Genomic DNA, 23512 nt, shown 5'->3' with positions numbered 1-23512 from the left:
AAAAAAAAAAAGCGTCCCGAATTTCAGCCAATCTCATCTGGTCACCCTAGGTACCCTCCCATCCTCCCATTGAGAACGACGGAGTCTGTTCGTCCATTTCTTTTACTGTCTATGACAGTAGCTAGGTCCAGAGAACGGGCTCTGCTAGGTCTCACTTTGATGATAGTCAGTCGCAATTTAAACGGATTACTCGGGAACCGCTTGTGGGTTAAGATGCAAGATGATTATCATGTCTGACCTCAACAATAAAGACTCCCTGTATGCAGTTTGCTTGCATAAAATGATTACTTGCAACAACACGCCAACAAACATGGGTATGTAGTGACCACTCGAATTGCCCAGGCTACTTTGGACTTTCAAGAGACTTTGACTAAAACGACAATTCCGACTGCAAGGTCCCAAATTGAAACAAGCGATAGGCTAATGCCACATAGCTAACGTTAGACACGTTGCAGACTGAGCGACGGCACTTATCACGCCATTAAACACAGGTATGTAGTGACCACTCAAAATAAAAGTATGTGCAAGCTTCGAATAGCATTAGGAAGTTATTCAGTAAGCTACACACATTTAGCCTTAACTCAAAACAGTTGTCATTATGTAATTTTGATCTGTAGAAATATCACATGCAGCCATGCCTAAATTTATTAGAGGCCACATTAATTATAGGCTAATATATTATAATATTCAGTATTCATTATTGAATGCTTAGCTGGAATGATGTTTCCCTATCATCCTATTTTTAAAGCAGGCATACATGTGGGCATGTAATTGAGCTACGGGTTTTCTTCAGGAATGGCATGTTTGAACGGGCACTGCACTAGTTAATATAAAATCAAAGAGTGAGTTTTTGGACAAAAGAAGCTTTGTGTAATATAGGCAGGCCTTGTTTAAACACATTAAAGTTGGTTTGACACAAACTCGACCCTCGTAGTCAGTGCTAAATAGATTTTTCGAATGTGTCGAATATCCAACGTCCAATATAAAACCAACTTTACCACGGTGCCTAAGAAAGATCTCCAGGTCTTTCGCGTTTTCATTTCCAGGGTAGGGGATACTTCTTCTCACCCGAAACTAGAAAGTTGCTAGGTCGATTCGCCTACAGAGGGCCGCTCAGACAAAGGCTGAAGTGTTGTTCGTCATGCTATGAGGTTACGTACCATCAAAATGATTTCGGGAATTATGTTAAGGTCAATGCTTTTACTTAAGGCGGCTGGCCAGGGGTTGAGCTAAACGCTGATAATATGAAAGCAGCTGATTTCAGACTAGAATAATCATTCAGTGTCAAATGAGTTTTTCCATTTATTTCTTAGAAGCCGGCTCCTCGCATTTCAAAAAGTTTATTTCCACAACTGCAGATGACCAAAATCGAAATCCTGTGCGTTTTTTGCAAAGCACCTAACCAGCCTCTTTTCCACGTAACCGTGTGGTTGTCATGACAACAGTAAACCGAAGCCAAGACCTGTGTGTTGGTTCATTAACGTTACGTTACCATTAGCCCAAGTAAGGCAATCTAACGCTGTCACTTACTTTAAAGTTACTGCTTACTTTACTTTGTTATAATGTCAGACGCCGGATCTGTAGATTTGGACGACGAACAGGGGTACCTTGGGGTGAGATCAAATATGATATGATTTCTTAGTTAACCTAAGTTATCGATACAACGCCAGCTTGCAAGCCAATAGCCTAACGTTACACTGTACATTGTAACGTTAACGATACCATACTTTTACTTTTAGTATGATATCGTTAACGTTAATATTTAGCTCTATAGACTAACGTTAATAGCAATGTTGTTGACTGTTGCAGGAGTACGAGGGGGAGCGGAATGAAGCCGGAGAAAGACATGGTTTTGGCAGAGCAGTACTACCAAACGGAGACACCTACCAGGGCCTGTACGAAAATGGCAAACGATGCGGTCAGGTAAGTTAACGTCACGCCACTTTGCTTTGAAGTTTGAAGAGCACCGGTCTCCCCCATGTTTGTTATAAAGTTAAAAGTTAATGTTACGCGCATTCCACCTCTTCTCTGTTGAAGGGAACTTACCGGTTCAAGAACGGTGCCCGGTATATTGGAGAGTACTACCAAAACGTGAAGCATGGTCATGGGATTTTCTACTATCCGGATGGCTCCAAATACGAGGGTGCGATGAAAGACGTCAGATATTCAGCCAGTTACCACTTTTCCGGATACAAGACATGGGTGAATGAGTCTCTCTCTCTCTTGCAGGGAGCTGGGTGGAGGACCTCAGACAAGGCCACGGGGTGTACTCGTACCCCAATGGAGACACATATGACGGGGAGTGGCTACGACATCAGAGGTGCCCTGACCACACACGCTCTCACACGCATACTTCACATCCAGTTCACACATATGTGCACATTAACACACACACACCTCTCACACACTTTTCTGTGGAATGAGAAGATTAAACATTGACTTTCTTTCATGTAGCCTGTGCTCTCTCTCTCTCTCTCTCTCCCTCCCTCCCTCTTTTTCTCTCTCTCTCTCTCTCACCTCCTCTCTCCCTCCCTCCCTCTTTCTTACTCTCCCTCATACTCTCTCTCTCTCTCTCTCTCAGGCAGGGGCAGGGTGTGTATGTGTACAAGGCTACTGGTTCACCCCTCCCTCTCTCTCTCTCTCTCTCTCTCTCTCTCAGGCAGGGGCAGGGTGTGTATGTGTACAATGCTACTGGTTCACCCCTCCCTCTCTCTCTCTCTCTCTCTCTCAGGCAGGGGCAGGGTGTTTACGTGTATAAGGCTACTGGTTCACCCCTCCCTCTCTCTCTCTCTCTCTCTCTCTCTCTCTCAGGCAGGGGCAGGGTGTGTATGTGTACAAGGCTACTGGTTCACCCCTCCCTCTCTCTCTCTCTCTCTCTCTCAGGCAGGGGCAGGGTGTTTACGTGTATAAGGCTACTGGTTCACCCCTCCCTCTCTCTCTCTCTCTCTCTCTCTCTCTCTCTCTCAGGCAGGGGCAGGGTGTGTATGTGTACAAGGCTACTGGTTCACCCCTCCCTCTCTCTCTCTCTCTCTCAGGCAGGGGCAGGGTGTGTATGTGTACAAGGCTACTGGTTCACCCCTCCCTCTCTCTCTCTCTCTCTCAGGCAGGGGCAGGGTGTGTATGTGTACAAGGCTACTGGTTCACCCCTCCCTCTCTCTCTCTCTCTCTCAGGCAGGGGCAGGGTGTGTATGTGTACAAGGCTACTGGTTCACCCCTCCCTCTCTCTCTCTCTCTCTCAGGCAGGGGCAGGGTGTGTATGTGTACAAGGCTACTGGTTCACCCCTCCCTCTCTCTCTCTCTCTCTCAGGCAGGGGCAGGGTGTGTATGTGTACAAGGCTACTGGTTCACCCCTCCCTCTCTCTCTCTCTCTCTCAGGCAGGGGCAGGGTGTGTATGTGTACAAGGCTACTGGTTCACCCCTCCCTCTCTCTCTCTCTCTCTCAGGCAGGGGCAGGGTGTTTACGTGTATAAGGCTACTGGTTCACCCCTCCCTCTCTCTCTCTCTCTCTCTCTCTCTCTCTCAGGCAGGGGCAGGGTGTGTATGTGTACAAGGCTACTGGTTCACCCCTCCCTCTCTCTCTCTCTCTCTCAGGCAGGGGCAGGGTGTGTATGTGTACAAGGCTACTGGTTCACCCCTCCCTCTCTCTCTCTCTCTCTCAGGCAGGGGCAGGGTGTTTACGTGTATAAGGCTACTGGTTCACCCCTCCCTCTCTCTCTCTCCCTCTCTCTCTCTCTCTCTCAGGCAGGGGCAGGGTGTGTATGTGTACAAGGCTACTGGTTCACCCCTCCCTCTCTCTCTCTCTCTCTCAGGCAGGGGCAGGGTGTGTATGTGTACAAGGCTACTGGTTCCCAGTACTGTGGCTCGTGGGTGGGGGGGAAGATGCAGGGCGCTGGAGAAATCATCCATCTCAACCACCGATTCCAGGGCAACTTCCACAGCAACTACGTGAGTGCAGAGACCACATGCTACTGCTCAACATACTGTGTGTGTGTGTGCGTGCGTGCGTGTGTATGTGTGTATGTGCGTGCGTGCGTGTGTGTGCATGCGTGTGTGTGTGCGTGCGTGCGTGTGTGTGTGTGAATGCATTACGAGCGCATATCCATATGGTGCATGTGTGTATTGTGTGTATAGTGTGTGTGGTGCTTGTGTGCGTGCATGCGTGCGTGCGTGCGTGTGTATGTGTGTATGTGCGTGCGTGCGTGTGTGTGCATGCGTGTGTGTGTGCGTGCGTGCGTGTGTGTGTGTTAGGGCTGCACGATATATCTAAAATCTATCGTTATCGCGATATCAACACTTGCGATGGACATACCGCAAAGATTACTTAATTTTCGATAAATTAGATACATTTTCTGTGCCGTGCGCATTCCATACAGTCTATGGTGTATTCACATTCTGAATGTCAACATATTTTACCAAACTGATGCTGTCATGCAGCCCAAGAAGCCCGTCCCCTACCAGTTTAGGTGTGTGGTGTTTTAGGTGTTAAAGCGGGAGCTAAGTCGTGATGGCTGAAAATAGTGAGTCGAGCGAGGTAGGCTACACTTGGGTGAAGAGGAATTAGTGACTAAAAGGAAAAGCACGTCTGTTATATGGGAATATTTTGGTTTTATGAAGGATGCCGTGTTACAAACACAGCGCAAATGCGTCCTTCTCCACCGTGTTAAAATAAACAATTTCTTTCGTTATCGTTATATCAGAAGATGTCTTTCACTGTCTGTAAGACTTGTATTTCATGATTTGCATTTAGCAAAAGCCCCAGACAGCAGCACAGAGGTAATCAGGATTCGTTATTTGTAAAAGTTGTTTAACCTACTTCTGGACTGTGCGATTGCAGCCCAATTACTTTCACTTTCCGCTGCCCTCGTAGTCGGCATGCCGGTAGCCTAATAACGTGGGATGCTCAGCGTATGAGGTTACAGACTGAGATGACTGCCGCGATATAGCTTAAGTAGCTTCTTTGCTAGGCCCATCGAAGGCTGGCAATGTGGAATATTCCGCTGGTTGGTGCACAAGTGTTCAGATTGGCTGTCCACCCGTCTTTTATGAGGATTAGGAGCAGATCATCCTAAGGAATGGGCCATCCTTAGGAGTTACAATTGACCAAGACCTATCACTAAGTAATCACATAAAACAGATTACCAAAGTTTCATTCTATCATTTAAGGAACATTTCAAAGATAAGGAAGTCTTTATCCCTACCAGACGCTGATAAATTAATCCATGCTTTTGTCACCTCAAGGATTGATTATTGCAATGCTCTATACGCTGGCTGCAATAACACCTATCTAAAGAGCTTACAGCTTATACAAAATGCAGCTGCTCGCACACTCACTAGAACTAAAAAATATGAACATATTTCCCCTATCCTGGCATCTCTACACTGGCTGCCTGTTAGAAGTCGCATTGACTTCAAAATATTACTTCTAACATACAAAGCCATTAATGGCCAGGCACCAGAATATATTAAAGATCTCCTAGTTCCATATAACCCACCCAGACCGCTACGATCACAGAATACTGGCCTTCTTGTAATTCCAAGAATCTCAAAAACTACAGTAGGAGGCAGAGCTTTCACCTATCGCGCACCCCTCCTCTGGAATAATCTTCCTACCTCAGTTCGACTAGCAGACACCCTCCCTATTTTTAAGTCTAGACTTAAAACAAACCTCTTTACTGCCTCCCATAGTTAGGTATGGTGCGTGGAAATTCACCCACCTCAGGGTTTTTTGGAATGGACCACCCTGCTGAGTCCTCGTGTGACTGGCACCCCAGTCGCGCGTGCGATGGTGGTCACTGACCATACCTGCGCTGGTGTCGACTACCCCTCACCATGCCTTAGTTATGCTGCTATAGCATAGTGCTGTCATGGACTTTTCATGTGTCACGCCGGACAACCCCCCCCCCCCCCCTCTCCTCTCCCCCCTTCTCTCTCTCTCTCTCTCAACTCTCCCTCTCTTGCCTATTCCCACCATGGTATACTGTAACAATATATAGTACCACTGATTAATTATTGATATCAACCATTTTGATTTTCAGTAATACTAACCCACTCTACATCTCTCTTTCTTCCCCCTTACTGTACCTCACTTGTGAGGTATATCATCACCAGTCATCAACCATCCGTGTGTTGGCCCTCCTCTCACCCATCTCACCTGAAGTCCCATCCTCGACTGCCCTATTACTGCCCCCTATCTGGACTCCTGGCCCGTACAGCCTAGCGACCCAACACCAGCCTATGACAACCCAACCCCAACCCTAACCTTAACCCATGCCTAACCCCAACCCTAACCTTAACCCCAACCCCAACCCCAACCCATGCCTAACCATAGCGCCTTCCAGGCAGTGCTGCCTTCAAGACAACGTTGGGGGCATAAAACACCAAGAAACGTTAACATCTCGATTACAGAAGGGTTGGTTGTTTCAATTGGTTGGATAACTCAGATGTGTTGGGTACTATAGACTGTAATACGGGCCCAGATGTGTTGGGTACAACACATACAACATAGAACATTATTGTGTGCTGGTCAGTGTTGATCTTGTGGCGGGCCGTCACAGATTAGTCAATGTATGGGACACACTATGTGTTGTGTGTGTAGGTGTGTGTATATGTATGGTGTGTGTGTAGGTGCTTGTGTATGGTGTGTGGTGTGTGGTATGTGTGTGTGTAAGTGCTTGTGTGTGGTGTGTGGTATGTGTGTGTGTGTGTAAGTGCTTGTGTATGGTGTATGGTGTGTGGTATGTGTGTAGGTGCTTGTGTATGGTGTGTGGTATGTGTGTGTGTGTGTAAGTCCTTGTGTATGGTGTATGGTGTGTGGTATGTGTGTGTGTGTGTAGGTGCTTGTGTATGGTGTGTGCTATGTGTGTGTGTGTGTAAGTCCTTGTGTATGGTGTATGGTGTGTGGTATGTGTGTGTGTGTGTGTAGGTGCTTGTGTATGGTGTGTGCTATGTGTGTGTGTGTGTAAGTCCTTGTGTATGGTGTATGGTGTGTGGTATGTGTGTGTGTGTGTAAGTCCTTGTGTATGGTGTATGGTGTGTGGTATGTGTGTTTGTGTTTAGGTGCTTGTGTATGGTGTGTGGTATGTGTGTGTGTGTGTAAGTGCTTGTGTATGGTGTATGGTGTGTGGTATGTGTGTGTGTGTGTAGGTGCTTGTGTATGGTGTGTGGTATGTGTGTGTGTGTGTAAGTCCTTGTGTATGGTGTATGGTGTGTGGTATGTGTGTGTGCAAGTGCTTGTGTGTGGTGTGTGGTATGTGTGTGTGTGTGTAAGTGCTTGTGTATGGTGTATGGTGTGTGGTATGTGTGTGTGTGTGTAGGTGCTTGTGTATGGTGTGTGGTATGTGTGTGTGTGTGTGTAAGTCCTTGTGTATGGTGTATGGTGTGTGGTATGTGTGTGTGTAAGTGCTTGTGTATGGTGTGTGGTATGTGTGTGTGTGTGTAAGTCCTTGTGTATGGTGTATGGTGTGTGGTATGTGTGTGTGTAAGTGCTTGTGTATGGTGTGTGGTATGTGTGTGTGTGTGTAAGTGCTTGTGTATGGTGTATGGTGTGTGGTATGTGTGTGTGTGTGTAGGTGTTTGTGTATGGTGTGTGGTATGTGTGTGTGTGTGTAAGTCCTTGTGTATGGTGTATGGTGTGTGGTATGTGTGTGTGTGTGTAAGTCCTTGTGTATGGTGTGTGGTATGTGTGTGTGTGTGTAAGTGCTTGTGTATGGTGTATGGTGTGTGGTATGTGTGTGTGTGTGTAAGTCCTTGTGTATGGTGTGTGGTATGTGTGTGTGTGTGTAAGTGCTTGTGTATGGTGTATGGTGTGTGGTATGTGTGTGTGTGTGTGTAGGTGCTTGTGTATGGTGTGTGGTATGTGTGTGTGTGTGTAAGTGCTTGTGTATGGTGTATGGTGTGTGGTATGTGTGTGTGTGTGTAGGTGCTTGTGTATGGTGTGTGGTATGTGTGTGTGTGTGTAAGTCCTTGTGTATGGTGTATGGTGTGTGGTATGTGTGTGTGTGTGTGTGTAGGTGCTTGTGTATGGTGTGTGGTATGTGTGTGTGTGTGTAAGTCCTTGTGTATGGTGTGTGGTATGTGTGTGTGTAGGTGCTTGTGTATGGAGTGTGGTATGTGTGTGTGTGTGTAAGTGCTTGTGTATGGTGTATGGTGTGTGGTATGTGTGTGTGTGTGTAGGTGCTTGTGTATGGTGTGTGGTATGTGTGTGTGTGTGTAAGTGCTTGTGTATGGTGTATGGTGTGTGGTATGTGTGTGTGTGTGTAGGTGCTTGTGTATGGTGTATGGTGTGTGGTATGTGTGTGTGTGTGTAGGTGTTTGTGTATGGTGTGTGGTATGTGTGTGTGTGTGTAAGTCCTTGTGTATGGTGTGTGGTATGTGTGTGTGTGTGTAAGTCCTTGTGTATGGTGTGTGGTATGTGTGTGTGTGTGTAAGTGCTTGTGTATGGTGTATGGTGTGTGGTATGTGTGTGTGTGTGTAAGTCCTTGTGTATGGTGTGTGGTATGTGTGTGTGTGTGTAAGTGCTTGTGTATGGTGTATGGTGTGTGGTATGTGTGTGTGTGTGTAGGTGCTTGTGTATGGTGTGTGGTATGTGTGTGTGTGTGTAAGTGCTTGTGTATGGTGTATGGTGTATGGTGTGTGGTATGTGTGTGTGTGTGTAGGTGCTTGTGTATGGTGTGTGGTATGTGTGTGTGTGTGTAAGTCCTTGTGTATGGTGTATGGTGTATGTGTGTGTGTGTGTGTAGGTGCTTGTGTATGGTGTGTGGTATGTGTGTGTGTGTGTAAGTCCTTGTGTATGGTGTATGGTGTGTGGTATGTGTGTGTGTAGGTGCTTGTGTATGGTGTGTGGTATGTGTGTGTGTGTGTAAGTGCTTGTGTATGGTGTATGGTGTGTGGTATGTGTGTGTGTGTGTAGGTGCTTGTGTATGGTGTGTGGTATGTGTGTGTGTGTGTAAGTCCTTGTGTATGGTGTATGGTGTGTGGTATGTGTGTGTGTAGGTGCTTGTGTATGGTGTGTGGTATGTGTGTGTGTGTGTAAGTGCTTGTGTATGGTGTATGGTGTGTGGTATGTGTGTGTGTGTGTAGGTGCTTGTGTATGGTGTGTGGTATGTGTGTGTGTAAGTGCTTGTGTGTGGTGTGTGGTATGTGTGTGTGTGTGTAAGTGCTTGTGTATGGTGTATGGTGTGTGGTATGTGTGTAGGTGCTTGTGTATGGTGTGTGGTATGTGTGTGTGTGTGTAAGTCCTTGTGTATGGTGTATGGTGTGTGGTATGTGTGTGTGTGTGTAGGTGCTTGTGTATGGTGTGTGCTATGTGTGTGTGTGTGTAAGTCCTTGTGTATGGTGTATGGTGTGTGGTATGTGTGTGTGTGTGTAGGTGCTTGTGTATGGTGTGTGCTATGTGTGTGTGTGTGTAAGTCCTTGTGTATGGTGTATGGTGTGTGGTATGTGTGTGTGTGTGTAAGTCCTTGTGTATGGTGTATGGTGTGTGGTATGTGTGTTTGTGTGTAGGTGCTTGTGTATGGTGTGTGGTATGTGTGTGTGTGTGTGTAAGTGCTTGTGTATGGTGTATGGTGTGTGGTATGTGTGTGTGTGTGTAGGTGCTTGTGTATGGTGTGTGGTATGTGTGTGTGTGTGTGTAAGTCCTTGTGTATGGTGTATGGTGTGTGGTATGTGTGTGTGTAAGTGCTTGTGTGTGGTGTGTGGTATGTGTGTGTGTGTGTAAGTGCTTGTGTATGGTGTATGGTGTGTGGTATGTGTGTGTGTGTGTAGGTGCTTGTGTATGGTGTGTGGTATGTGTGTGTGTGTGTGTAAGTCCTTGTGTATGGTGTATGGTGTGTGGTATGTGTGTGTGTAAGTGCTTGTGTATGGTGTGTGGTATGTGTGTGTGTGTGTGTAAGTCCTTGTGTATGGTGTATGGTGTGTGGTATGTGTGTGTGTAAGTGCTTGTGTATGGTGTGTGGTATGTGTGTGTGTGTGTAAGTGCTTGTGTATGGTGTATGGTGTGTGGTATGTGTGTGTGTGTGTAGGTGTTTGTGTATGGTGTGTGGTATGTGTGTGTGTGTGTATGTCCTTGTGTATGGTGTATGGTGTGTGGTATGTGTGTGTGTGTGTAAGTCCTTGTGTATGGTGTGTGGTATGTGTGTGTGTGTGTAAGTGCTTGTGTATGGTGTATGGTGTGTGGTATGTGTGTGTGTGTGTAAGTCCTTGTGTATGGTGTGTGGTATGTGTGTGTGTGTGTAAGTGCTTGTGTATGGTGTATGTTGTGTGGTATGTGTGTGTGTGTGTAGGTGCTTGTGTATGGTGTGTGGTATGTGTGTGTGTGTGTAAGTGCTTGTGTATGGTGTATGGTGTGTGGTATGTGTGTGTGTGTGTAGGTGCTTGTGTATGGTGTGTGGTATGTGTGTGTGTGTGTAAGTCCTTGTGTATGGTGTATGGTGTGTGGTATGTGTGTGTGTGTGTGTAGGTGCTTGTGTATGGTGTGTGGTATGTGTGTGTGTGTGTAAGTCCTTGTGTATGGTGTATGGTGTGTGGTATGTGTGTGTGTAGGTGCTTGTGTATGGTGTGTGGTATGTGTGTGTGTGTGTAAGTGCTTGTGTATGGTGTATGGTGTGTGGTATGTGTGTGTGTGTGTAGGTGCTTGTGTATGGTGTGTGGTATGTGTGTGTGTGTGTAAGTGCTTGTGTATGGTGTATGGTGTGTGGTATGTGTGTGTGTGTGTAGGTGCTTGTGTATGGTGTGTGGTGTGTGGTATGTGTGTGTGTAAGTGCTTGTGTATGGTGTGTGGTATGTGTGTGTGTGTGTAAGTGCTTGTGTATGGTGTATGGTGTGTGGTATGTGTGTGTGTGTGTAGGTGTTTGTGTATGGTGTGTGGTATGTGTGTGTGTGTGTAAGTCCTTGTGTATGGTGTATGGTGTGTGGTATGTGTGTGTGTGTGTAAGTCCTTGTGTATGGTGTGTGGTATGTGTGTGTGTGTGTAAGTGCTTGTGTATGGTGTATGGTGTGTGGTATGTGTGTGTGTGTGTGTGTAAGTCCTTGTGTATGGTGTGTGGTATGTGTGTGTGTGTGTAAGTGCTTGTGTATGGTGTGTGGTATGTGTGTGTGTGTGTAGGTGCTTGTGTATGGTGTGTGGTATGTGTGTGTGTGTGTAAGTGCTTGTGTATGGTGTATGGTGTGTGGTATGTGTGTGTGTGTGTAGGTGCTTGTGTATGGTGTGTGGTATGTGTGTGTGTGTGTAAGTCCTTGTGTATGGTGTATGGTGTGTGGTATGTGTGTGTGTGTGTGTAGGTGCTTGTGTATGGTGTGTGGTATGTGTGTGTGTGTGTAAGTCCTTGTGTATGGTGTATGGTGTGTGGTATGTGTGTGTGTAGGTGCTTGTGTATGGTGTGTGGTATGTGTGTGTGTGTGTAAGTGCTTGTGTATGGTGTATGGTGTGTGGTATGTGTGTGTGTGTGTAGGTGCTTGTGTATGGTGTGTGGTATGTGTGTGTGTGTGTAAGTCCTTGTGTATGGTGTATGGTGTGTGGTATGTGTGTGTGTGTGTAAGTCCTTGTGTATGGTGTATGGTGTGTGGTATGTGTGTGTGTGTGTAGGTGCTTGTGTATGGTGTGTGGTATGTGTGTGTGTGTGTAAGTCCTTGTGTATGGTGTATGGTGTGTGGTATGTGTGTGTGTGTGTAGGTGCTTGTGTATGGTGTGTGGTATGTGTGTGTGTGTGTAAGTCCTTGTGTATGGTGTGTGGTATGTGTGTGTGTGTGTAGGTGCTTGTGTATGGTGTGTGGTATGTGTGTGTGTGTGTAAGTGCTTGTGTATGGTGTATGGTGTGTGGTATGTGTGTGTGTGTGTGTAGGTGCTTGTGTATGGTGTGTGGTATGTGTGTGTGTGTGTAGGTGCTTGTGTATGGTGTATGGTATGTGTGTGTGTGTGTAAGTGCTTGTGTATGGTGTATGGTGTGTGGTATGTGTGTGTGTGTGTAGGTGCTTGTGTATGGTGTGTGGTATGTGTGTGTGTGTGTAAGTCCTTGTGTATGGTGTGTGGTATGTGTGTGTGTGTGTAGGTGCTTGTGTGTGTGGTATGGTGTGTGGTAAGTCAAAGTCAAAGTCAGCTTTATTGTCAATTTCTTCACATGTTCCAGACATACAAAGAGATCGAAATTACGTTTCTCACTATCCCACGGTGGAGACAAGACATATTTTAACAATTTTAAGTCCACAGACAAACATAACATTCAAGTAAACAAAAAAGTAAGTAAATAAGTAAATAAGAGGGCACATATAATGAAAAAAATAAGAGCAGCAAAATTTGGTTGAAATTGTGCATAGACAGTCAATAAAATAAAATACTAGTGCAAAGTCAGGCCAATAAGAGGCTGAGGTAGTTCTGTTTGACCTAAGTAAGAAATAAAGTGGCATAGTGGTGCAAGTTATGTAAGAGCAGCAGAAGTGTTGTGTTTCCAGGACAACAACAACAAGTTGCAAAGTGTACAAGTGTGCAAGTGGAGTGGTGCAGGCGGCCATTTGTGGGTCCAATGTCCAGGATGTTATGTAGCTGAGGGTGGAGGGGGGAGAGGAGGGAGAGAGTTCAGCATCCTAACAGCTTGGTGTATGAAGCTGTTGGTGAGTCTGGTAGTGCGGGAGCGCAGGCTTCTGTACCTCTTCCCAGAGGGCAGTAGATCAAACAGATTGTGAGCGGGGTGACTTGCATCACTCACAATTTTGGTCGCCTTGCGGGTGAGGTGGGTGGTGTAAATGTCCTTCAGGGAGGGGAGTGAAGCACCAATAATCCTTCCAGCTGTGTTCACTATGCGCTGCAGGGCTTTCCTGTTGTATTCAGTGCAGCTTCCGCCCCACACAGCGATACAGCTGGAGAGGATGCTCTCAATGGTGCCTCGGTGTGGTATGTGTGTGTGTGTGTAAGTCCTTGTGTATGGTGTGTGGTATGTGTGTGTGTGTGTAGGTGCTTGTGTATGGTGTGTGGTATGTGTGTGTGTGTGTAAGTCCTTGTGTATGGTGTATGGTGTGTGGTATGTGTGTGTGTGTGTAAGTCCTTGTGTATGGTGTGTGGTATGTGTGTGTGTGTGTAAGTCCTTGTGTATGGTGTGTGGTATGTGTGTGTGTGTGTAAGTGCTTGTGTATGGTGTGTGGTATGTGTGTGTGTGTGTAATTCCTTGTGTATGGTGTGTGGTATGTGTGTGTGTGTGTATGTATGTCCTTGTGTATGGTGTATGGTGTGCCCCTCAACTGTGTCCCTGGTGTGTGCAGCACTCAACTCCCTGTGTGTGTGTGTGTGTGTGTGTGTGTGTATGTGTGCAGCCCTCAGGTCCAGGGAAGTATGTATTTGACATTGGCTGTGAGCAGCACGGGGAGTATATGCAAGTGGAGCAGGTTAGTCCTCACTGCTCCTCACTAGTCCTCATTAGTCCTCACTAGTCCTCACTAGTCCGCATTAGTCCTCACTAGTCCTCACTAGTCCGCATTAGTCCTCACTAGTGATAGTCCTCATTAGTCCTCACTACTCCTCACTAGTCCTCACTAGTCCTCATTAGTCCTCACTCCTCAGTCCTCATTCCTCACTCTCCTAACCCCCAGTGTTCTCCTAACCCCCAGTGTTCTAACCCCCAGTGTTCTAACCCCCAGTGTTCTCCTAACCCCCAGTGTTCTAACCCCCAGTGTTCTAACCCCCAGTGTTCTCCTAACCCACAGTGTTCTAACCCCCAGTGTTCTAACCCCCAGTGTTCTAACCCCCAGTGTTCTCCTCACTCTCCTGCTAAATGTTTTTCAGTGTTTGTGCACAGCAGTGTCCATGTGCCTGTGTGTATGTGTGTGTGTGTGTCTGATCGTGTGTGTGTGTCTGATCGTGTGTGTGTGTACGCGTGCATGCGTGCGTGTTTGTGTGTGTGTGCGTGCGTGCGTGTGTGTGTGTGTGTGGTTCTAGGATCGAGGGGATGGAGATGAAGAGGAGTCTGTTTCTATGCAGCTGAAATGGAAACCCAAATCAGTCTCTGGACTGACACTGTGGAGTCCAGTCAAAGACAGCACAGGTGTGTATGTGTGTGTGTGTGCGTGCGTGCGTGCGTGCGTGCGTGTGCGTGTGTGTGTGCGTGCTTGTGTAGGAATGTTTGTCTACTGTAATCTCGTGTCTGTTTTTCTCTTTACAGAAGGGCAAGTGGAAAAGCTGAAAGAACTGAAGACACAAAAGGTCAACTGAACCCTGGCCATGAACCCTCCCCATGAACTCTCATACACACACACACACATACACACACACATACACACACACACACGCACGCACGCATGCGCACACACATACACACGCACGCGCACACACACACACACATACACACTCACACACGCACGCATGCACGCACACACACACACGCACACATATGTATCTTTTTCACTCTGGAATGTTAATTAAAGGCTGTAGTCGTCTTTGTTTCACAATTTATGTGTGCAAGATAATGAGAGTTCAAGTTCAAGTTCCTTTGTTTGTACCCAGAGGTAGATTTTGTTTGTACCCAGAGGTAGATTTGTTTGTACACACACATATGAGGAACACAAAGATATGACACATATGACACATCATTCAACTTAAGCCTGGAAATGAAACAAATGGCAAATTAAATAAAAATTATGTTAAAAATTAAATTAAAAATGTAAAGGTTCTTACAGGTCCAGATTATACTTAAATATTGATGTGGTAGTAGTTTACTAATTGTAAAAAGAAAATAAAACAAAATTAATCAGTAAAAAAGTTTAGGTTGTAAAAACATACATAAAAGTTAAAATATAAATCAATATTTACATACATAAAAGAAACAATAAATAAACACCTGTGCAAAGCATAGCACACACACACACATACATACACACACACACATATCATAGCTATGACTTATTCTTCAGCGTAATGGCTGCTGGGACAACTGTTTTTGTGTCTTTTTGTTCTACACATAGGGGATTGTGAACCTACGCCCAGAGGGGGTGAAATTCGTGCAATGGATGGAACTTTTATTTTAAAATGGAACCAGTGATGCGCTGTAACTGTTTTGTGTACAAGGTCTCCACTGATTCCATAAAAGCGTGTCATGATGGAGCTGCTGATTCCATAAAAGCGTGTCATGATGGAGCTGCTGATTCAATAAAAGCGTGTCATGATGGAGCTGCTGATTCCATAAAAGCGTGTCATGATGGAGCTGCTGATTCCATAAAAGCGTGTCATGATGGAGCTGCTGATTCAATAAAAGCGTGTCATGATGGAGCTGCTGATTCAATAAAAGCGTGTCATGATGGAGCTGCTGATTCAATAAAAGCGTGTCATGATGGAGCTGCTGATTCAATAAAAGCGTGTCATGATGGAGCTGCTGATTCAATAAAAGCGTGTCATGATGGAGCTGCTGATTCCATAAAAGCGTGGTAAAAGAGGGTCATGATGGAGCTGCTGATTCCATAAAAGCGTGGTAAAAGAGGGTCATGATGGAGCTGCTGATTCAATAAAAGCGTGTCATGATGGAGCTGCTGATTCCATAAAAGCGTGTCATGATGGAGCTGCTGATTCCATAAAAGCGTGTCATGATGGAGCTGCTGATTCAATAAAAGCGTGGTAAAAGAGGGTCATGATGGAGCTGCTGATTCAATAAAAGCGTGGTAAAAGAGGGTCATGATGGAGCTGCTGATTCAATAAATGCGTGGTAAAAGGTAAAAGAGGGTCATGATGGATTTAAACTGATTCAATAAAAGCGAGAGTAAAGAGGGTCATGATGGAGCTGCTGATTCAATAAAAGCGTGGTAAAAGAGGGTCATTCAGTCAAGGCATTGATGACTGGACCATGACCTGTTCCACCGTCTTGGAGCAGGCGAACAATTGCTGAGTCATCTGCGTATTTAATTATGGCACATATTTGTGTACAGGATGTAAAGAAGAGGTGAGAGTACGCATCCTTGTGGGGAGCTGGTTGATGAGCAGACTTTGTCAGAGAGACTGCCATTCACTCTCACTCTTTGCATCCTGTTTGTTAAAAAGTTAAGGATCTAGCCTACCAGATTATTGCTCAGCTCAGACCATTTCTAGAAAAAAAAACAGTGATTTTGATGAAAACTAGCCACTGTTTAGCTTGGAATTTCTGAGGAACAGAAGCGTGTAGAAATACACGGTTTGCACCCACTGAGAGCTTAAAGTCTGACCTTTTAATCGAGCTATTGTACGTGTTCATAGCTATAACACAGAATATGCTGTGGCTGTACAAAAATCATCAACAATGGTCTAGATCAGTGGTCACCAAACTACGGCCCGGCACCTCATTTTGGGTGGCCCCCCAAAACATGTCTGTGGTATGTAGCATCCGGCCCGCACGGGAGTACGACATCGTCCAACTAAAACCTCCGCAATTTCCCCCATTCATTCTCTATGGCGAGTCTTAACAGTACACATGTAATACTCTTTTTGTCCAACGGTGGTTGTTTTGGCGTTGTTTCGTGTTTGCCATCGAAAACGGAATGAAATGTACAGGCCTACCTGCAAACAATGTAAGAGGCCTATGCTGACTGCATCAGTGTTCAAAGTATTCTAAAAGTGTATCCATTAATTGTTAATAACTAACTAACGTCTATTCAAGACATATTACTGGGACTTTCTGGGATAATTATTTCTATTTTTTATTCACTCGTTCAAATGTTCATACAAAGAGTTCACAAAGTTCTCATAAGGTGAGTGAAAGTTAGAATGGTGGTAATTTCAGACCACTTCATCACTTCCTGAGTTTGAGAACTTTAAATTATTTGTAGGATATTCACAACATGTGCTGTGTATTCAAAGACACAGAGTTCAGAGTTCACACATTTTTAATAAAATATACTTTTGGGAGTCCCTGCTAATACTTTTGGGAATGCAAAAGTATTTTTATTAGTAGGCCTATTATTTAATTTAAGCTACATTTTACACTGATATGGCATGATGGCAATATAAACACAGCTAACAATGGTATTAAATTGCAATAGCCTATGATTAAATGTAATGGAATATTCAACTAAGGTAGACTGCTGTTCACAGCACTAAGCTATTTATGGTTACTGATATACTCTGAGTTTCTGGCCCTCTCTTAGAGCCAGGCATAGTGAGCTGGCCCTCTCTTGGAGCCAGGCATAGTGAGCTGGCCCTCTCTTAGAGCCAGGCATAGTGAGCTGGCCCTCTCTTGGAGCCAGGCATAGTGAACTGGCCCTCTCTCAGAGCCAGGCATAGTGAGCTGGCCCTCGGAAGAAAAAGTTTGGGGACCACTGGTCTAGATTGCTGGCACTCTAGGACAAAGCTTCCGAAAACAGCTTGGCATTCAATGAGTTAAGAGCACTGGCCAGCTGGAGGTCTGAGCTGAAACCATCCAGGGTGACTGTTTATGTCAGTTTATTTGTATTCTCGTTTTTGCTTTGAGAATTGCTTTTAGATTCTTTTTTTAATCCTTTGCTATTTGCAGTTCAGCGAGTGAACCATGGCAATCCATATCAGGATGAAAAAAGCATTCACCAGGGTTTCCGTGGGGTCATAAAAAGACTACGTGAACATATCAGGATGAAAAAAGCATTCACCAGGGTTTCCGTGGGGTCATAAAAAGACTACGTGAACTGTCAGTCGGGAAGAGCTAGAGAGGACGGCAGACTGACGGTTCACTAGTCTTAGTCACGTCGTCTTTTTATCTCCCGAACACCCGAACAATCAGTACCAATTGCAGTCGACCTGACGTGACTTCCGGGAGATATTGCGGAATTGTGTGCGCAGTTTAACTTTTCCTCTTATTCATTTAAATGAGCATGATGAATGACTAAACAAATTGCTATGATGTGGTTTAAATAAACCATTGTTGTCATACATCTAACAGGCCTGAATTGTAAAAAATAAATTCAATATTAACACTTTTAATGCCGCGCTGTTTTCGGAAGCTTTGGCCCAGAGTGCCAGAAATCTATTCTAGATCATTGTTGACGATTTTTGTAGAGCCACAGCTTATTCTATGTTATAGCTATGGATATATCGTTTGAAAGTTGAGTCGTTTGAGGGTTTGACCTTCGTGCATGCGTCACTGATTCGACCCAAAGCAGCAACCATCAAAAGCCGAGTTATGATAAAATGTTCAGATTGTGCGTATTCATGAGTTTGTCATTTATTTCGGTTCTATTCATGATAGTTCCCAAAATCGCACATAAGGTGTGTTAGAGTGTCTATTTTCGTAATAAAAAAAAAAGCTAAAAACGTGATGTTGCAACATTGTTACGAGAGCTTTCTCGTAAAATCATTTGACTTAATTTAAGAAGAGTGTGACATCTTTTAAGACATCTTATCCTGAAAACAAGCAAATTTATCTGCCAATGCGTTAAATAAATTTGTCCTAAAAACAAGCAAATTTGATAAGACTCCTTAAATAAGTCAAAGTCTTCTTAAATTAAGTCAGAATGATCTTTCGAGAGAGGGCTAGATAAGCCTCTTTATACTAAAGACCTTACCAAATAGATTTTTTGATCTTAATATGAGATTAAGAGGACCTGGTTAGATTTTATTTTTTGTAGTGTAGCCTACCATTGTTGCAGAAATCACATATAAGAAGGTATCCCTTCGATTTCTGAATTCCAACATAAGGAAGCAGAATGAGAAACCTGTCATAATCGTCATGGAGAGATTCCTTCTAAACGGACTTATCAAGTCTTTAAAATGACATCATGAGGGTGGGGTTTAGATGCTGCAGTCCATAGACCTCTGAAGTTCTAAAAAGTCTGAAATGCAGATGTTTTCTTGAACACACTTTTGTCCCCTGCCTTCGAGTGGGTACTTTGATCTCCGGTACGTTAAGATGGCAAACTTAGATTTTTGCTACCCCAGAGCTAACTTGCTAACTAACTTAATGGCAAGTTGCATCGCAAGTTAGCTCTGTGATAGCAAAAATCAAAGTGTCCCGCCTTAACATACCGGAGATCACAGTATCCACTCGAAGGCAGAGGACAAAAGTGTGTAGAGCAAAACGTTTCCATTTCCGATTACGTCGTCCCCGAGAGTTTAACAGGTGTGATCATTCCAAATCCCCATGTTATTTTCCCATAGGTAAAATCTGAAGATACCGGATCTCCTTATGTAAATGCAAATCAGGTTTGTAGGCCAAGTATACTTGCGTATACAAGGAATTTGGTCTCTACATTTATCCCATCCCTTAATTAGTGAAACACAGTGAGGTGAAGCACACAGTGAACACACGGTGAGGTGAAGCACACAATGAGCTGATATGTGCATGAAGATGGCAGCTTTCAGGTCTATAGACCTCTCCAGAATATATCCCGCCTCCTAACTTCCGTATCCATCCAACTTCCGGGCGTGGATTGTCTATGGGAAATAACATGGCGTTTTGAAAGATCGTACCTGTCAAACTCTGTAGGTGACAAAGTAGAAAAAGCTGCTGGGCAGATTGGCCTACACACTTCTGCCTTCTAGTTTCCACTGGATTTTTTGATTTTCGGTGCCGTTTAAGTAGTATAGTCTATAGTATACTACTTAAACGGCACCGACAATCAAAAAATCCGGTGGAAACTATATGGCAGAAGTGTGTAGGCCAATCTGCCCACCAGCTTTTTCAACTTCGCTACCTACAGATGTTTTACCGGTATGATATTTCGAAACGCCATGTTATTTCTCATAGACAATCCACGCCCGGAAGTTGGATGGATACGGAAGTTACGGAGGCGGGACTTATTCTGGAGAGGTCAATTGAGGACAACAAGAACCTAATGACCCCACAGGCTCCCCTGATACTTTAAGGTCATGTGACATGGTGACAGTGCTGCATGAACCTAGTGGGCGTGTTCGACTTGATGCAGATCTGCTCAGATCTGACTTGATGTGATGCATGCTGGGTTGAACACAATGCATACTGGGATGGACGCAATGCTTACTGGTTAGAAATCCTGTCCGACTTCTGTCAGCCGGGGAGGGACTTACCACCGTGTCACCATGTCACATGACCTTAAAATATCGCGGGAGTCTTTGTCTGCAGACAGATCTTACAGTTGCCTTTCCACTGTCTGCACGAGCTGAAACACGCCCTCAGTTCAAAGACGTGATAGGACCATTTGGGAGGAATCTCCTCAGAAATCGAAGGGATACCTTCTTAAAGTATATATATATTTTGGGCTTTTATGCCTTTATTGCGGATAGGATAGTGGAGAATGACAGGAAGTATAAGTATAAGTATATATACTCTTTTGATCCCGTGAGAGAAATTTGGTCTCTGCATTTATCCCAATCCGTGAATTAGTGAAACACACTCAGCACACAGTGAGGTAAAGCACACACTAATCCCAGCGCAGTGGGCTCAAGGGCACTTCAGCCGTTCCCACTGATCGGGGCTTGAACCGGCAACCCTCCGGTTACAGGTCCGGAGTGCTAACCAGTGGGCCACGGCTGCCCAAGTGAATGGGAGAGAGAGTCGGGGTGGGATCCGGAAAGGACCACGGGGCGGGAATCGAACCAGGGTCACCGTGCTACAATGCAGGCCTGTTAACTGTATGACAACAGTGGTTTATTTACACTACATCGTAAGAATTAGTCATGCTCATTTTAATGAGTAAGAATGAAAGTTATGCTGTATTTATTGCAAACAAAATTCTGCGATATCTCCCACGAGTCACGTCAGGCAAACTGTAGCCCATTGGCGGAGCGAGGGGGTGGCTTCGGGGGCTCAAGCCCCAAATCTTTTTTCAAAAGCCCCGAATCTATTTTTTTGTATGTGTTTTCAGTTTCCAGCGATTCTAATTTCTAATTTAACTTCCCCTCGGTTTCACTATAAATGTTACAAAATGTACTGTAATGATCTGAGCCTAGCTGTTATGACTGTGCTCACATGATGCTGTGCAGTGTGTGTAATGTTCATGTTCTAAACTGTCTAAACCATGTGGGTTGACAATGTTGTCTGTTGTGTTTTTGTTTGCAGCTGGTTACAGTGTTCATAACTAGGGTTGATTGGTGTGTGTTTTAGATACAGCCTCAGATAGATGTTTAGTGCTGGAGCATAAGGGCCAGGTCTGGCCCGGAATTATGTGTGTTCGTGTGTTTTGGTGCGTAACCAATAAAAGCCATTCTGAGACAACTTTGCAGTTTGTTACAGTACTATTACTGAGCAAATATTACTTATTTTCAAAGCCCAATATTGACAGATAATCTGATTTCCCACACAATGAGTTTAGGCAATGCCAGAGCCGTGTTGAGATGTACGGTTTACGTCATAAACCAGTACTGGCAGGAAAGTTCAGAGCGGTGCAGTCAGCAAACCGGTAAGAAAAACTATTGTCAAGACATTAGGCAATTAGGCTACTGTACCTCGGAATACAAAAATAAACTTCAGAAAGACAGAAAGTTTGTTGTACTACTGTATTCATAGAGTCTCAATGACCGAATCAGTAGATTTACCTGTTGTCAGATGAGTTTGTTCAATTCATTTATTGTAGGCTAGTAGCCAAATATGAAACGGAGATGTAGCCTAACGTGGCTACCGGCGGGATTTTGAACTTGCATGTTTCATGCATTTTAGTGCAAAAAATACCTTCCTCAACCTCGACATCAACAGATCCAACACCCCACTTCTCCACTCCGGTCCAGGTTGAGCTTGAGCCCAGCACGTTTATTATGGGCACACCAGTCAACCAATCAGCAAGATAACTAGCTACGGTAACTAGGCCTACAGCAAAATAAAATATAGCCTAGGCCTTCTGATTACAGGGCCTACAGTTCAGCGCAGGATTGCGGGTATAGCGCATGATTTATTCAAGTCCCGCAACTCTAGCCATCATAATGCGAGATAGTCCTGCAACTCTAGCCATCATAATGCAAGATATTCCCGCAACTCTAGCCATCATAATGCGAGATATTCCTGCACACATTTTACAGCGTTGACTGATAACGTTAGTCTATATATAGGCCTAAGTTACTTTCACTTTCTAGAGTACGCATTCATTACGTGAAAGATGCTTCATACCAAAACAACGATAAAACATTGTCAAATTAATCATGACGTGTTGTCACAAAGACCAGTGTTGGGAGGGTTACTTTCAAAACGTATTCCGTTACAGAATACAGAATACATGCCCAAAAATGTAATCTGTAACGTATTCCGTTACGTTACTCAATCTGAGTAACGTATTCTGAATACTTAGATTACTTCCGCTGCGCGGCGGTCATAATTAGAAAATCGAAACCAAAATCATGTAAGCAAATTAGCCTATGTTAAGTGTTGTTCTCTCATTGACGCCTGTATAAGGAAAATGCGATTTCGATTTGTAAAATGTAGGCCTATTCCCCCCCAAACTGAATTAATCCCCCCAATGTGAAGCACTGTGATGTGTGATCCATAGTGAAACTATTAGATAGGCCTACTCTTTGCACATTTTAAATACACATACTGCCATTAATGTATTAAGACAAGGTAGCATCCCATCAGGGTTATCTCAGCATACTAGCCTAACATATACAAACCATAACTCATAAGAAACGCTTAATTAACTAAGTGCATGCTGATCAGATAGGCTATGATAGACCCCTCTTGAAAGACCCAAAACTATAATTTTACACAGTATAGCCTAGTGCCAGTCAGATATCTTGAGTCTAACACTTTTAAAGTCTCAATGTGTCCATTAGTTTACACAGAATTCACTAGAAGTCATTATTTAAGGGGTTATTTTTCAACATTTTCTGCTGGGGGGGGGCATGCCCCCGGACCCCCCTAGCCTTCCTGTGTGTGACACTGGGCTAAGCCCCCAATGTTTCAAATGTCTGGCTCCGCCCCTGCTGTAGCCGGTCTGTCTAAGATGAGCTGCCGTCTGTTGTAGCTCCTCCCGGCTAGCCTCTGAAGATCACGTTGACGTAGAAAGCCAGACCAAGTCAGACGCAGTTCATCTCCAACAAGCCTAATGACGATGCAGGCCCCTGTGATATTTTAAGGTCATGTGACATGGTGACAGCGCTGCAGTTAGAAGGGGGTGTGGTCTTTAGGTGGGTGTCAGAGGTGTTATCCTATCAGTAAAAAACATATAAAGAAACCCCGCCTCCGCCATGAAAATGAATGAAAAAGGCAGTGTGCATAGTCTAACCATCCAAAGCCAAATACCAAAAATGACTATGAGAAGTTGAATAGAAACAGATTTAACCTATTTACATTGATTTCATTAACCTCAGAAATGACTATGAGAAGTTGAATAGAATCAGATTTAATCTATTTACATTGATTTCATTAATTTCAGAAATGACTATGAGAAGTTGAATAGAATCAGATTTAACCTATTTACATTGATTTCATTAACCTCTAAGAGAAGGATGCACCAATTCTGCCTGGACATATTTGTATTAATGTATTTTGGCAAATAAAATGTAAACAGCTACAACAAATGTCCCTGATATTCCATGACTCCACCTCCAAAATTATAAAATGCCCTGATTTCCCATGTCAGGAATAGACTTTCCAAAATTCCATGATATTCCAGAAATTCCAGGGAACCCTGAAAA

The 23512-nt window shown here is 44.4% G+C and overlaps 2 protein-coding genes across 3 annotated transcripts in view; one reads left to right on the top strand and one right to left on the bottom strand.

Moving 5' to 3' along the window:
• Nucleotides 1-2137, bottom strand: part of slc37a1 (solute carrier family 37 member 1) — a 76091-nt gene extending 73954 nt beyond the window's left edge. The window contains exon 1 of the mRNA XM_076262886.1: nucleotides 2047-2137. The gene's annotated coding sequence lies outside the window, so the exon portion shown is untranslated. The remainder of the gene's footprint in view (nucleotides 1-2046) is intronic.
• Nucleotides 1505-14622, top strand: rsph1 (radial spoke head component 1). 2 transcript variants are annotated; one of them, XM_076262888.1, is made up of 8 exons: nucleotides 1505-1613; nucleotides 1810-1923; nucleotides 2038-2143; nucleotides 2230-2320; nucleotides 3810-3945; nucleotides 13300-13371; nucleotides 13922-14027; nucleotides 14145-14622. In XM_076262888.1, exons 1-8 carry the CDS (start codon nucleotides 1563-1565, stop codon nucleotides 14192-14194), a joined length of 726 nt encoding a protein of 241 aa, XP_076119003.1. In that variant the 5' UTR covers nucleotides 1505-1562; the 3' UTR covers nucleotides 14195-14622. The 2 variants fall into 2 exon arrangements, with proteins under 2 accessions (XP_076119003.1, XP_076119004.1); XM_076262889.1 differs by lacking the exon at nucleotides 13300-13371.
• Nucleotides 14623-23512: the final 8890 nt, after the last annotated feature.

Source organism: Alosa pseudoharengus, unplaced genomic scaffold (assembly GCF_046254945.1).
Source record: "Alosa pseudoharengus isolate Yale_2024_CS ecotype anadromous, Long Island Sound unplaced genomic scaffold, YU_APseudo_1.1 YU_APseudo_1.1_scf_3, whole genome shotgun sequence".
Lineage (NCBI taxonomy): Eukaryota > Metazoa > Chordata > Actinopteri > Clupeiformes > Clupeidae > Alosa > Alosa pseudoharengus.
This window is presented reverse-complemented; position numbering and strand designations above follow the sequence as displayed.

Bases quoted from the DNA above. Each gene is read 5' to 3' on its own strand.
- rsph1 (XM_076262888.1), top strand. From the start codon at position 1,563: ATGTCAGACGCCGGATCTGTAGATTTGGACGACGAACAGGGGTACCTT. The intron at 1,924-2,037 runs GTAAGTTAACGT...TCTCTGTTGAAG, and splicing joins ATGGCAAACGATGCGGTCAG to GGAACTTACCGGTTCAAGAA. The intron at 14,028-14,144 runs GTGTGTATGTGT...TTCTCTTTACAG, and splicing joins TCCAGTCAAAGACAGCACAG to AAGGGCAAGTGGAAAAGCTG.